Source organism: Coregonus clupeaformis, chromosome 39, assembly GCF_020615455.1.
Source record: "Coregonus clupeaformis isolate EN_2021a chromosome 39, ASM2061545v1, whole genome shotgun sequence".
In the NCBI taxonomy this organism is placed as follows: domain Eukaryota; kingdom Metazoa; phylum Chordata; class Actinopteri; order Salmoniformes; family Salmonidae; genus Coregonus; species Coregonus clupeaformis.
The window spans coordinates 12027322-12043090 of NC_059230.1; the positions used below are offsets into that span (position 1 = coordinate 12027322).

Consider the following 15769-nt stretch of genomic DNA (forward strand, 5'->3'; position numbering starts at 1 on the left):
AGGCACGGCTGTTGATTGCGCGTGCTAGCGGGCCGGGGCTAGCAGATGGATCTTCGTGGTCATCGCAACGGGAAGCCTGTTGAAACCACATCAGACGATTACGTCGGCAGACCAGTCGTGATGGATCGGCGGGGCTCCGTGTCAACACTAGGAGGTCCCATCCGGTTGACAGAGAGGTAGATAGCCGGGAGATGGGCCTGGCTCAAGGCTAGCTCAAGGCTAACTGGTACGTCGGGACAGTGGTGATTAGCCAACAACAACATCCATTCGGTTGCAGCTAGCTAGTTGTGATGGTCTGGAGTTAAGGTCCAGTGATTCAGTGATTCTGGCAGAAAATCCGATATGCTCTGGGTCGATAGCACGCTGTGCAGACTGGCCGATAATTGTCCAGGCTAGAGCTGGCTGGTAGGTAGTGCAGGCCACGGACAGTGGTGAAGACCGTTAATGGTGGCTAATAGCAAGTAGCTAGTTAGCTGGCTAGCTGGCTAGTTTCAGCCGTAGGTTCTTGATAAAAATAAAGAAATAATAGAATCCGTTCTACATTGGGTGAGGCGGGTTGCAGGAAAGTATATTTAGTTAAAGGATGGAAAGTGAGATAGAGAAATATATACGAAAAAAAGACAACAACAAAAAAACTAACAGGCTATTAACACGAGCAGACAACAGAATACGCGACCGCACTACTACGCCATCTTGGATTCAATGTTGTTGAAATGTTGAAGTTGAAATGGTGCTGGAATAGTAGACACAGGTCCTGTTTTCTTTGTGACTTGCGGTAACTCTCCTTGGTTCTAAATCAATAGTTGTTTAGTAGTCCGAAAATGTTGGAAAATAGCCATATTACAACCTATGCTGTAGGTCATGTAACTTTTTGCTACATGCGATATGCTTTGTGGACTAAACCGGACAGAGGTTGCGCTCCAGTTTTGTGATGAAACAAAGGTGTGGTTGAATTTATTCTGCCACTGTGTTTTCTTACCACTGTGTCTCGGCATTAGGTCTATATATCACAGTCGCAAGGCATATGAACTAACAGGTTATAGAGCAAACAATGCAATTATCACAACACATAGGTTGTAATATGGCTTTTTTTTCTGGCTCCCTAATGATTTATTTCAGGCATTCTCAGTGATTTTACTCATGCACCACTACTGTCTCTGCTGCACATACTGTAGGGGTGCAGAACGAGTCCATATTTATCCTTTAATTTGTTTATTTTCTTCACATAAACCAGACTATATGGCTGCACTGTAATTGATTATTAGGCTACTGTTATTGGTAACAGTGCATCCACATATTAGCTCACTATTGGCAAGCGCCAAAATAACAATCACACCATTTGAACCAATGAGTTATGTGTTTATAAACTACAGTAATAATTTACTATCTATAAAAACCCTTTACAACCTCCCTTTGGATATTCCCTCATGTAAAGTATTATAAACTCATATAAAGTAGATCTACCCTAATGTAAAGTGTTAACATGAACATGGGGGGGGGGGGGCTGAGGAAAGGGATGGGAAACCCTGTACTAAACCTTTTTCTAAATCTCCCCTTCCGGATCACCACTCTCTCCCATCGGAACCCTTTCTACCTCAGGTCCTCCTTCTATACAAGCACATATTGCGACACCACAGCAACAACAACAAAGAACCACGCACAGACTCAACAATATCAAGTAATTCAGTGTGGTGGTCCAGAAGGCAAACAGGTACAGGGTCTTGTTACAGTACAGATCCTTCTCAGTCAGAGTCTGGTTGTAGTTGGACTGGTACGGGTCCTTCTCAGTCAGAGTCTGGTTGTAGTTAGGCTGATAGATGGAGTAGATCCACACGTTACCTAGAGAGAGAGAGAGAGAGAGAGAGAGAGAGAGAGAAAGAGAATTTGTAGGACTGGTACGAATCTCTACACAGGATCAAGTTCATATGCATGTCTCAAGCATTATAGATTTATAATCAACAATCCATCCCTTCGTCCGTACGCAAACCCACGCACACCACCCCCACCTGGCCACACACACTCACCCAGGGTACACGCACACACACACACACACACACACACACACTACCCCCCACCTCCCCACAGACACCCCTCAGACTCACCATTGATGAACCAGCAGAACAGGAATGTGTCCAACAGGCCGTTCCAGAGGGTGCAGACAAGCACCAGATTGGGCTGGCAGAAGCAGAAGGGGAGGATGGTGACCAGGCCAAAGGCCCCCAGAACTATCAGATAGATGGGGATGTAAGGCTGTCGAGGGCAGTCGTTCAGGTACACCGCACCTGTACAGTTGTAACGCACATGTTGGGAACATAGAAACAGAAGCTATTTCTACGGCTAGGAGGGCAGTTGCAGAAACAGAGATATTATAGTGGCTCAAGTACAAAAGTAAAATGCGGTTCAGGACAAAATAGTTTTAATTCATCTACTCACCCATGGCGATGTTAGCAATTAGCAGGGCAACCGGGAGTATATTGCTGCACACTAAAGGAAGAGAGGAGAGAAGATCACCTAATAGGTTGTCACGGTTTCGGCCGAGGCTGCCTCTCTTCCTTGCTCGGGCAGGCTTCGGCGTTCGTCGTCTCCGGAATACTAGCTGCCACCGTTGTATGTTTCTATGTTCGTTTGGTCTTCTCTGGAATTGTTCCCATTGTCGTGTTGGTGCGCTACCCGTTTCGGTGCGCTATTTGTAGCTTGCCTCCTTGTATTTTTAGGAGAGGATTTTCGCACATGTTTAGTGCGCCCGTTTGTTTACGCCTGTGTGCGCATTTTCTCACCTCCGGGCTGTTTGGATTGTATTTTTGTGTGCTCTACTAAAAGTCTTTGTTGGACTTAACTTCTGCGTCCTGCGCCTGATTCCACACCACACCCACCTACAGCACCTACTGACAGAATCACTCACCTTCTGAATGGAATCAGCAGGAGCCGCAGCAGCACAGGAGACGTTGGAGGATCGGGTTCGGGAGCAGAACGACCAGATCCTGCGGATCGGGACCGCCCTGCAGGATGTGATCAACACGCTCCAACGCTGGGAGACCCGAGGAACACCCCCAACGCCACCGTCCCTACCATCACCATCAGCAAATCAGCCCATTCCCGCTCCGGAACCCAGAGGAGTTCGACTCTCGCTCCCGAGGGCCTACGATGGGACCGCTGCCGGGTGTCAGGGCTTCCTTCTCCAGGTGGAGCTTTACCTGGCCACCGTGCACCCGGGCGCCCTCGGGACACGAGAGCGTGTCCGCCCTTATCTCCTGCCTTTCCGGCAAGGCGTTAGAATGGGCCAACGCCGAGTGGAGGAGGATAGACGCGACCACCATCACTTACGCTGAGTTCTCCCGCCGCTTCAGGGCGGTGTTTGACCATCCACCAGAGGGGAAAGCGGCGGGGGAGCGTCTGTTCTGCCTCCGGCAGGGGAAGAGGAGTGCCCAGGAGTTCGCGTTGGAATTCCATACTCTAGCGGCGGATGCAGGGTGGAATGAACGGGCCCTCATCGATCACTACCGCTGTAGTCTACGTGAGGACGTCCGTCGGGAGCTGGCCTGTCGGGACACCAGCCTCTCTTTCGACCAGTTAGTCGACATGTCCATCAGGCTGGACACCCTGCTGGCTACCCGCGGGACGTCCCCGAGGAGGTCCGTCCATTTCACCCTCCAGCGTCTCGAGCCGAGCCCCATGGAGCTCGGGGCGCTGGCGCTAGAGAGAGGAGGGGTCGAGAGTACGAGGGGGTCCATCTCCTGCACCAACTGTGGTCGGGAGGACACACCGCGGCTAGGTGCTGGGGATGGCCTCCTAGGGGAGAAGACGACAGGCCCCGCACTGGGGAGTCCTTCCAGGTGAGTAGGCGCCCCACTCACCCAGAGCTCTCTGTTGCGCACTTCTGTATACCTGTGCGTTTTCCACAGGTAGCACCTCATTCCCAGCATAAGGCGCTGGTAGATTCAGGCGCGGCTGGGAATTTTGTTGATAAGAAATTTTGTTTAGCCTTAGGGATTCCCCTTCTCCCTGTTGACGTCCCCTTCCCCGTTCATGCCCTAGATAGCCGTCTGTTGGGATCGGGTTTGATCAGGGAGGTCACGGCGCCACTTAGGATGTGTGCGCAGGGGGGTCATCAGGAGATGATCCAGCTATTTCTGATCGACTCGCCTGCGTATCCGGTGGTGCTGGGCATGCCCTGGTTGAGTACCCATAACCCGTTCATTTCGTGGCAGGAGAGAGCTCTGATGGAGTGGTCTGCCCAGTGTGTGGGTCGATGTTTAGGCGTTTCCGTAGGGGCTACCTCGGTGGAGAGTCCAAACCAGGTGCCCGCATTGCACGTTCCCCCTGAGTATGGGGATTTGGCTATTGTGTTCAGTAAGTCGAGGGCGACGCAGTTGCCTCCCCATAGGCAGGGAGATTGTGCGATAGACCTCCAGGCAGGAGCTGCGCTCCCACGGAGCCATGTGTATCCTCTGTCTCAGGAGGAGAAGAGAGCTATGGAGACTTACATAGACGAATCTCTGAGACAAGGATACATACGGCCCTCCACTTCCCCTGCGTCCTCAAGTTTCTTTTTGTGAAGAAGAAGGATGGTGGGTTACGCCCGTGCATTGATTACCGTGGTCTCAATCAGATCACGGTGAAGTACAGTTATCCACTCCCGCTGATTGCGACCATGACGGAGTCATTGCACGGGGCGCGTTTCTTCACTAAATTAGATCTCAGGGAGCGCGTACAACTTGGTGCGCATTAGGGGGCGATGAATGGAAGACAGCCTTTAGCACCACCTCGGGCCATTACGAGTATCTTGTCATGCCATACGGGTTGATGAACGCTCCTTCAGTTTTCCAATCATTCGTAGATGAGATCTTCAGGGACATGCAGGGGCAGGGGGGTGGTCGTGTACATAGATGACATTCTCGTGTACTCGTCTACCCGAGTCGAGCATGTGGCACTGGTGCGCCGAGTGTTGCGGAGGGCTGTTGGAGCACAACCTGTATGTCAAGGCAGAGAAGTGTCTGTTTTTCCAGGAGTCGGTCTCCTTTTTGGGTTATCAGTTGTCTGCGTCAGGGGTGAAGATGGAGGTAGACCGGGTGTCAGCCGTGCGTAATTGGCAAACGCCAACCACTGTGAAGGAGGTGCAGCAGTTTTTGGGGTTTGCGAATTACTACCGGAGGTTTATCCGGGGTTTTGGACAGGTGGCAGCTCCCATAACGTCTCTTTTGAAGGGGGTCCGGTGCGTCTGCAGTGGTCAGCCGAGGCGGACAGGGCGTTTGGGAGGCTGAAGGACCTGTTTACCTCGGCTCCGGTGCTGGCGCATCCGGATCCCTCTTTACCATTTCAGGTAGAGGTGGACGCGTCAGAGGCCGGTATAGGAGCCGTGCTTTCGCAACGGTCCGGCACGCCACCTAAACTCCGCCCCTGTGCTTTTTATTCCAAGAAGCTCAGTCCGGCGGAGCGAAATTAGGACGTAGGGGACAGGGAGCTGTTAGCCGTGGTACAGGCCCTAAAGGTGTGGAGGCACTGGCTTGAGGGGGCTCAACACCCTTTCCTCATTTTGACGGACCACCGTAACCTGGAGTGCATCCGGGCAGCTAGGAGACTAAACCCTCGCCAGGCGCGGTGGAATATGTTTTTGACCCGGTTCATATTTAAGATCACATACATCCCTGGGTCACAGAACGGTAAGGCAGACGCGCTGTCTCGGCGGTATGACACGGAGGAGAGGTCAGTGGAGCTCACTCCCATACTGCCGGAGTCTTGTCTGGTGGCACCGGTAGTGTGGGAGGTCGATGCTGAACTCGAGCGGGCGCTGCGCACCGACCCTAGTCCACCTCAATGCCCGGAGGGTCGGAAGTACGTTCCGCTCGAGGTTCGGGATCGATTGATCTATTGGGCTCACACGTCACCCTCCTCTGGACATCCTGGTATCGGCCGGACAGTGCACTGCCTTAGTGCTAAGTACTGGTGGCCCACGTTGGCGAGGGATGTGAGGGTTTATGTCTCCTCCTGCTCGGTGTACGCCCAGTGTAAGGCGCCTAGACATCTGCCTAGGGGTAAGTTACTACCCCTGCCCGTTCCACAACGACCATGGTCTCACCTCTCGGTGGATTTCATCACTGACCTTCCTCCCTCACAGGGGAATACTACTATACTGGTCGTTGTGGACCGGTTCTCTAAGGCCTGTCGTTTGCTCCCTATGCCGGGCCTTCCTACGGCCCTACAGACCGCCGAAGCGCTATTCACCCATGTTTTCCGGCACTACGGGGTACCCGAGGATATTGTGTCTGATCGAGGTCCCCAATTTACCTCCAGAGTCTGGAGAGCCTTTATGGAGCGGTTGGGGGTCTCGGTGAGCCTCACCTCGGGTTACCATCCGGAGAGTAATGGGCAGGTGGAACGTGTGAACCAGGATGTGGGTAGGTTTCTTAGATCTTACTGCCAGGACCGGCCGGAGGAGTGGGAACGGTACGTTCCCTGGGCAGAAATGGCCCAGAATTCCCTACGCCATTCCTCCACTAACCTAACCCCTTTCCAATGTGTGTTAGGTTACCAGCCGGTTCTGGCACCTTGGCAGCAGAGCCAGATCGAGGCTCCTGCGGTGGATGAGTGGGTGCGGCGCTCGGAGGAGACGTGGAACGCTGCACACGTCCACCTGCAGCGGGCCCTCCGTCGTCAAAAGGCGAGCGCCGATCTCCACCGCAGTGAGGGACCGGTGTACGCACCTGGTGATCGAGTCTGGCTCTCTACCAGAAACCTGCCCCTCCGCCTGCCCTGCCGGAAACTGGGTCGGCGGTTTGTGGGGCCATTTAAAGTCCTGAGAAGATTGAACGAGGTGTGTTACAGATTACAACTACCTGTTGAGTATAAAAGTATTAACCCCTCGTTCCATGTGTCTCTTCTCAGGCCGGTGGTAGCTGGCCCACTCCAAGAAAATGAGATCAGGGAGACTCCTCCGCCCCCATTGGACATCGAGGGGGCACCGGCGTACTCAGTGCGGTCCATCTTGGATTCGAGACGTCGGATGGGGGTCTCCAATATCTGGTGGAGTGGGAGGGGTACGGCCCGGAGGAACGGTGCTGGGTGCCGAGGGGAGACATTTTGGACCCGTCTCTCCTGACGGAATTCCATCGTAGTCACCCGACGCGCCCTGCCCCGCGTCCTTCCTGGTCGTCCCCGAGGCCGGAGTCGGCGCACGTCTGGAGCCGCGCGTCAAGGGGGGGGTACTGTCACGGTTTCGGCCGAGGCTGCCTCTCTTCCTTGCTCGGGCAGGCTTCGGCGTTCGTCGTCTCCGGAATACTAGCTGCCACCGTTGTATGTTTCTATGTTCGTTTGGTCTTGTCTGGAATTGTTCCCATTGTCGTGTTGGTGCGCTACCCGTTTCGGTGCGCTATTTGTAGCTTGCCTCCTTGTATTTTTAGGAGAGGATTTTCGCACATGTTTAGTGCGCCCGTTTGTTTACGCCTGTGTGCGCATTTTCTCGCCTCCGGGCTGTTTTGGATTGTATTTTTGTGTGCTCTACTAAAAGTCTTTGTTGGACTTAACTTCTGCGTCCTGCGCCTGATTCCACACCACACCCACCTACAGCACCTACTGACATAGGTCCAGACCTGTTTTGTGCTAACATTCCTGTGCTTGGCAAATGCCGAATACATACTGCAATTCCAACTACAAAAAGTCTTAGCTTTGATTTTAAACCTCAAAATACAACTGCTTGCCTAACCAACAGCTAAATGTGATGGTGTGGATTACTGTAAATCACATTATAATATGTGGAAGCCAAAATAATTACAAATAAAACATTGAAATATAATACTGGAGTTTTGATTGTATGAGTCTTCTTCCATGAGCATACACCTTCAAGTGTGCTGATAAGGATTTAACATACCTAGAAGTAGTCTGGAAGGCATTCTTTTCATTTTTCAAATCTTCTTCCAATTTAGAATCCCAATCTACCACTCCACTATAATCGATTGTCAGGAACACAGACAGGTCTGCAGGGGTAGATGGAAAACCATGCACGCACACACACACACACACACACACACACACACCATTAAACTCTGTTGCATACTGTCCTTGTCATCAGGTCTCATGAAGCACTGTAGAGAAAAGCTTCCTGTTGTAACAGAGATATGCTTCCTGGGGATTGGGCACTTTTTCAAACAGTAGGCTACAACTTATTCAGTATTACAAAATGTCTCAACAAATAGCCTATAATCAGGGGGGTGTCAATGATACACTATAGTGTACAGTATACACTGTACAATATAACTATGTTATCACATGATCTACTCATGACTCTGAACTTCTACGTGGTATTTATAAATCTATCTCTTACCGTCAACTGTGTTCGTAGATCTGATCCCAAGTAGAACACAGCAGTGCGTCTTCTGGTCAGAAATCTACTGCACACTCACAATGGTGATGACACAAACTGCTTACAGAACTCTTATGGCAGCTGTAAACACACCTATGTTTCAGTGTTGTCATTGTCACCACACCTGATAAACCGGTTCACATGTTGCAACTTGCATGGTATCAGTGAGTCAATTATGGTTATTTTTGACAAAATATACATGGTTGATAGTGAATAAGCATAGCATAAATGAAACATCCAATCACAACACAAACAATAACAAAACTATTGTCTAAATCATTGTGGCTCTATGGCAGTCTAAACCTACAAACTTTTTATTTGCATAAAGGGTTTTAAATGGCACAATGATTTAGCCAATAAAAAGTGCCCAATCCCCAGGAAGCATATCTCTGTTACAACAGGAAGCTTTTAATGATCATATGTATGTTTTCCCTTACAATAACAATGTAATGTCTTTTTATTTTCCTATTCCAGATCATGGCCAGTGCATTAAGAATTGCCTTGAACCCCACAACCCCCTATGCCAGGCCTGAACCTGTAAAGGCCAAGGTTATTGTCATAAAAGCAACGTGAAGGCTAGCGAGACAGTCACTATAAGCACATCCTCAACCACCTTCTGTGCCGCGGTCTCCGATGGGACCACGGTAGCCCGGGTGGTAGTCCCAGAGACCCTGGCAAAGAGGGTGGTGGAGGGACAGACGTTCCTGACCAAAAATGTAATTGTGAAGGCTGGAGGCCTAATGTTTCGACCGGAAACCAAGTTTTTTAGGAACATGGACCTGGTGGATGGGAATGCATGCCAGGAGGTCCTCCAAATGGCCAATGTAACACCTGAGCCTACGGGTTACACTAAATTGGCAGGGAAGGTTGTAGCAGTAAGTACCAAGGATAGACTATTTCACATTTCTGGGTTCAATGAATGGGTATATTCAAGTGACTTCACGGTGGAGGGGAAGAAGGAGGAGTACAAAGTTGCCAGGAGATTGTGGGAGGAGAGCGGCGCGTAGGCGTGAAGGCTAGCAAGATGGTCACGATAAGCACGTCCTCCACCACAGACTTTATATCCACCCAAAAATTGCATTTCTTAAAATAGGTCAACCCTGGCCACTAGAGGGATATTTTAAACCTATAAATTCAAGGTTTACTTGTTTAGTTGGTCTGTAACAAAATGTAGAGTGCCAATATTGCATTGATGCATCATTGACTAGGCTACTAGCTACTACTAACGATAGACAACATTTTCACATACACTACCGTTCAAAAGTTTGGGGACACTTAGAAATGTCCTTATTTTCAAAAGAAAAGCAATGTTTTTGTCCATTAAAATAACATCAAATTCATCAGACATATAGTGTTGACATTGTTAATGTTGTAAATGGCTATTGTAGCTGGAAATTGCAGATTTTTTATGGAATATCTACATAGGTGTTGTTATGATGAGTTTCTGGTATTGAGAAGTCCAAGATGCAAGAATTGACTTAGACATTCTGTGGAGATTTTATACCAAGTATTTATTGGATCACGAGCTTGTGGGTTCATTTAACAAACGGACATGGATTTGCCCTTCGTCAGTTGAACTGCCCACACATACAAATCTAACCACCTTTATACTCTTGGTTATACTCCCTTTCACATACATCTGGCAACCATCATATCACTCCCTTTCTCTGTTGTTATTACCTTTTGCCCCAGGTCATTATATCCTGTCCATCACTCATACTACCCTAAACATCAGTAATCTCCTTTGACATAATGGAATGTAGACTTTCTGTCTCCTAACCACTTATCTAGTAACTCTAACCTGTTCCCCACGATACTATGACATGACATCATTACACCATAAAAACATCATATAATGCGTACAGAGGCCCATTATCAGCAACCATCAGTTGCCCTTTTGCAATTATGTTAGCACAGATGAAAACTGGCCTTCTTGAGACTAGTTGAGTATCTGGAGCATCAGCAATTGTGGGTTTGATTACAGGCTAAAAATGGCCAGAAACAAATAACTTTCTTCTGAAACTATTGAGAAATGAAGGCTATTCCATGCGAGAAATTGCCAAGAAACTGAAAATCTCATACTACGCTGTGTACTACTCCCTTCACAGAACAGCACAAACTGGCTCTAAACAGAATAGAAAGAGGAGTAGGAGGCCCCAGTGTACAAATGATCAAGAGCACAAATACTTTAGAGTGTCTAGTTTGAAACACAGACACCTCACAGGTCCTCAACTGGCAGCTTTATTAAATAGTACCTGCAAAACACCAGTCTCAACGTCAACAGTGAAGAGGCGACTCCGGGATGCTGACCTTCTAGGCAGAGTTGCAAAGAAAAAGCCATATCTCAGACTGGCTAATAAAAATAAAAGATTAAGATGGCAGTCTGAGATATGGCTTTTTCTTTGCAACTCTACCTAGAAGGTCAGCATCCCGGAGTCGCCTCTTCACTGTTGACGTTGAGACTGGTGTTTTGCGGGTACTATTTAATTAAGCTGCCAGTTGAGGACCTGTGAGGCACCTGTGTTCACCAGAAGCCATGTGGGAGACTCCCCAAACATATGGAAGAAGGTACTCTGGTCGGATGAGACAAAAATGTAGCTTTTTGGCCATCAAGGAAAACGCTATGTCTGGCGCAAACCCAACACCTCTCATTGGCCCGAGAACACCATCCATGAAAAACATCCCCACAGTATGATGCTGATGTTTCATAGTGGGAAACTGATCAGAATTGAAGGAATGATGGATGGCGCTAAATACAGGGAAATAGGTGAATAGTTATGCACGCTCAAGTTTTCTGTTTTTTTGTCTGATTTTTTGTTTGTTTAAAAAAGTGGTAGGCATGTTGTGTAAATAAAATGATACAACCCCCCAAAAAATCAATTTTAATTCCAGGTTGTAAGGCAACAAAATAGGAAAAATGCCAAGGGGGGTGAATACTTTCACAAGCCACTGTAAATAAGATGTTTAGTGCAGTATTTCTCTAGTGAAAAATGTGCATGAAAAACTGTTTATTGTTGAATGTCAACAAACACTTTATTAAAAAATCCCTACTGTTGACCAATGACTGACGAAGGGGCGTAGACTTTGGCTCCTGAACTTTGGCTTGCCTCAACAACAAAGAATTGTGTGCATGAACAGCCAACAAAACTCTTGCTGAAGACCAAAACAAACCAAAACGTCACAAAATGATGTCATCATAATCCTTTAATTGGACTACAAAAATTGTGACAACAAACATGAAAGCAGATTTAATTAAATGGAACAATCTTCCTATAAATCTTACAGGTAGAATAAACCTCTTCAGAATGGCATGGCTCCCAAAGTTTTTCTATTTTCGGTAATACCAATTACCCCACCGAAGACTTTCTTTAAAAAAGTATACTCGGTCATAACAGACTTTATATGGCCAAATAAAAATCATAGAATAAAAAGGAACATTTTACATCTTCCTAAGTCTGATGGCGGTTTTAACCTTCCAGACTTGGAATTGTATCAACTCGCTGCCCAAGGCTTTTACTTGCAATATAGTTAAAATACAATAAAGAGGAACAATGAGTACATATTGAATTGAAGATGTGCATGCTCATCCCCAGAATATTTTTACGTGTTTATTTTCAAAAGATAAAGTAAAGAACATGAATTACTACATAGTTAAGAACACTATAACAGGGCCTATAGGGCGGCGCACAATTGGCCTAGCGTCGCCCGGGTTAGGGGAGGGTTTGGCCGGGGGGGCTTTACTTGGCTCATCGCGCGCTAGCGACTCCTTGTGGTGGGCCGGGCGCCTGCAGGCTGACTTTGGTCATCAGTTGAACAGTGGTGCAGCTGGCTTCCGGGTTAAGCGGGCAGGTGTTAAGGACCGTGGTTAGGGGGGTCATGTTTCGGAGGACGCATGACTCGACCTTCGCCTCTCCCGTTGGGGAGTTGCAGCGATGAGACAAAATCGTGATTGGATCGCAATTGGATATCACGAAATTGGGGAGAATCCATTACAATAATACACACAAAACAGTCCATATTTCACAAGCAGATTCATTAACAAAAACATAAATCCACGGTCATTTGATTTTGTGCGACTTACTTTCGTGCTTCGTCTTGTGACAAACTGTTTCCTGTTGGTTATTAAAGTATGTGCTGATACATCTGCCAGTAAAAAGAGCCAGTGCCAAAGCCAAAATAATTTATTTACATATTTTGAGAATACCTATCGTGCTTACCTGCATGAGAAAAAAGAAAGAAGATAACATTTTAACGATAGCACACATTTTTTCCCTAAAGTCATTAAAAGGGATTCGGCCTACTTATTACAGTGGGGAAAAAAAGTATTTAGTCAGCCACCAATTGTGCAAGTTCTCCCACTTAAAAAGATGAGAGAGGCCTGTCATTTTCATCATAGGTACACGTCAACTATGACAGACAAATTGAGAAAAAAAAATCCAGAAAATTCCATTGTAGGATTTTTTTAATGAATTTATTTGCAAATTATGGTGGAAAAATAAGTATTTGGTCACCTACAAACAAGCAAGATTTCTGGCTCTCACAGACATGTAACTTCTTCTTTAAGAGGCTCCTCTGTCCTCCACTCGATTACCTGTATTAATGGCACCTGTTTGAACTTGTTATCAGTATAAAAGACACCTGTCCACAACCTCAAACAGTCACACTCCAAACTCCACTATGGCCAAGACCAAAGACCTGTCAAAGGACACCATAAACAGAATTGTAGACCTGCACCAGGCTGGGAAGACTGAATATGCAATAGGTAAGCAGCTTGGTTTGAAGAAATCAACAGTGGGAGCAATTATTAGGAAATGGAAGACATACAAGACCACTGATAATCTCCCTCGATCTGGGGCTCCACGCAAGATCTCACCCCGTGGGGTCAAAATGATCACAAGAACGGTGAGCAAAAATCCCAGAACCACACGGGGGGACCTAGTGAATGACCTGCAGAGAGCTGGGACCAAAGTAACAAAGCCTACCATCAGTAACACACTGCGCCGCCAGGGACTCAAATCCTGCAGTGCAAGACGTGTGCCCCTGCTTAAGCCAGTATATGTCCAGGCCCGTCTAAAGCTTGCTAGAGTGCATTTGGATGATCCAGAAGAGGATTGGGAGAATGTCATATGGTCAGATGAAACCAAAATATAACTTTTTGGTAAAAAAGTAAACTGCGTCGTGTTTGGAGGACAAATAATGCTGAGTTGCATTCAAAGAACACCATACCTACTGTGAAGCATGGGGGTGGAAACATCATGCTTTGGGGCTGTTTTTATGCAAAGGGACCAGGACGACTGATCTGTGTAAAGGAAAGAATTAATGGGGCCATGTATCGTGAAATTTTGAGTGAAAACCTCCTTCCATCAGCAAGGGCATTGAAGAGGAAACGTGGCTAGGTCTTTCAGCATGACAATGATCCCAAACACACCGCCCGGGCACGAAGGAGTGGCTTCGTAAGAAGCATTTCAAGGTCCTGGAATGGCCTAGCCAGTCTCCAGATCTCAACCCCATAGAAAATCTTTGGAGGGGAGTTGAAAGTCCGTGTTGCCCAGCGACAGCCCCACAACATCACTGCTCTAGAGGAGATCTGCATGGAGGAATGGGCCAAAATACCAGCAACAGTGTGTGAAAACCTTGTGAAGACTTACAGAAAACGTTTGACCTGTGTCATTGCCAACAAAGGGTATATAACAAAGTATTGAGAAACTTTTGTTATTGACCAAATACTTATTTTCCACCATAATTTGCAAATAAATTCATTAAAAATCCTACAATGTGATTTTCTGGAATTTTTTTTCTCATTTTGTCTGTCATAATTGACGTGTACCTATGATGAAAATTACATGCCTCTCTCATCTATTTAAGTGGGAGAACTTGCACAATTGGTGGTTGACTAAATACTTATTTTCCCCACTGTATGTACACAACTTCAGATAACCTTGGCAGCTGGTACAGTGGGGAAAAAAGTATTTAGTCAGCCACCAATTGTGCAAGTTCTCCCACTTAAAAAGATGAGAGAGGCCTGTAATTTTCATCATAGGTACACGTCAACTATGACAGACAAATTGAGGAAAAAAAATCCAGAAAATCACATTGTAGGATTTTTAATGAATTTATTTGCTAATTATGGTGGAAAATAAGTATTTGGTCAACTACAACCAAACAAGATTTCTGGCTCTCACAGACCTGTAACTTCTTCTTTAAAAGGCTCCTCTGTCCTCCACTTGTTACCTGTATTAATGGCACCTGTTTGAACATGTTATCAGTATAAAAGACACCTGTCCACAACCTCAAACAGTCACACTCCAAACTCCACTATGGCCAAGACCAAAGAGCTGTCAAAGGACACCAGAAACAAAATTGTAGACCTATACCAGGCTGGGAAGACTGAATCTGCAATAGGTAAGCAGCTTGGTTTGAAGAAATCAACTGTGGGAGCAATTATTAGGAAATGGAAGACATACAAGACCACTGATAATCTCCCTCGATCTGGGGCTCCACGCAAGATCTCACCCCGTGGGGTCAAAATGATCACAAGAACAGTGAGCAAAAATCCCAGAACCACACGGGGGGACCTAGTGAATGACCTGCAGAGAGCTGGGTCCAAAGTAACAAAGCCTACCATCAGTAACACACTACGCTGCCAGGGACTCAAATCCTGCAGTGCAAGACGTGTCCCCCTGCTTAAGCCAGTACATGTCCAGGCCCGTCTGAAGTTTGCTAGAGTGCATTTGGATGATCCAGAAGAGGATTGGGAGAATGTCATATGGTCAGATGAAACCGAAATAGAACTTTTTGGTAAAAACTCAACTCGTCGTGTTTGGAGAACAAAGAATGCTGAGTTGCATCCAAAGAACACCATACCTACTGTGAAGCATGGGGGTGGAAACTTCATGCATTGGGGCTGTTTTTCTGCAAAGGGACCAGGACGACTGATCCGTGTAAAGGAAAGAATGAATGGGGCCATGTATCGTGAGATTTTGAGTGAAAACCTCCTTCCATCAGCAAGGGCATTGAAGATGAAACGTGGCTGGGTCTTTCAGCATGACAATGATCCCAAACACACCGCCCGGGCAACGAAGGAGTGGCTTCGTAAGAAGCATTTCAAGGTCCTGGAGTGGCCTAGCCAGTCTCCAGATCTCAACCCCATAGAAAATCTTTGGAGGGAGTTGACAGTCCATGTTGCCCAGCGACAGCCCCAAAACATCATTGCTCTAGAGATCTGCATGGAGGAATGGGCCAAAATACCAGCAACAGTGTGTGAAAACCTTGTGAAGACTTACAGAAAACGTTTGACCTGTGTCATTGCCAACAAAGGGTATATAACAAAGTATTGAGAAACTTTTGTTATTGACCAAATACTTATTTTCCACCATAATTTGCAAATAAATTCATAAAAAATCCTACAATGTG

The 15769-nt window shown here is 47.1% G+C and overlaps 1 protein-coding gene across 2 annotated transcripts; it reads right to left on the reverse strand.

Annotated features, from left to right (window-relative positions):
- Positions 1–1342: 1342 nt before the first annotated feature.
- LOC121554593 (transmembrane protein 272) lies at positions 1343–8408 on the reverse strand. Of its 2 annotated transcripts, XM_045211772.1 has the most exons (5): positions 8318–8408; positions 7865–7970; positions 2434–2484; positions 2103–2282; positions 1343–1839 (listed from the first exon to the last, which is right to left on the reverse strand). In XM_045211772.1, the coding sequence occupies exons 2-5, from the start codon at positions 7893–7895 to the stop codon at positions 1544–1546; spliced, it is 558 nt and encodes a 185-aa protein (XP_045067707.1). In that variant the 5' UTR covers positions 7896–7970; positions 8318–8408; the 3' UTR covers positions 1343–1543. The 2 variants fall into 2 exon arrangements, with proteins under 2 accessions (XP_045067707.1, XP_045067708.1); XM_045211773.1 differs by lacking the exon at positions 2434–2484.
- Positions 8409–15769: the final 7361 nt, after the last annotated feature.

What these genes read in the sequence shown, in the direction of transcription:
- LOC121554593 (XM_045211772.1), bottom strand. Translation starts at nt 7,895, where the DNA reads ATGAAAAGAATGCCTTCCAGACTACTTCTAG. An exon ending in GCCTTCCAGACTACTTCTAG is followed by an intron (nt 2,485 to 7,864) that starts GTATGTTAAATC and finishes CTCTTCCTTTAG; the next exon opens with TGTGCAGCAATATACTCCCG. An exon ending in GTTCTGCTGGTTCATCAATG is followed by an intron (nt 1,840 to 2,102) that starts GTGAGTCTGAGG and finishes CTCTCTCTCTAG; the next exon opens with GTAACGTGTGGATCTACTCC.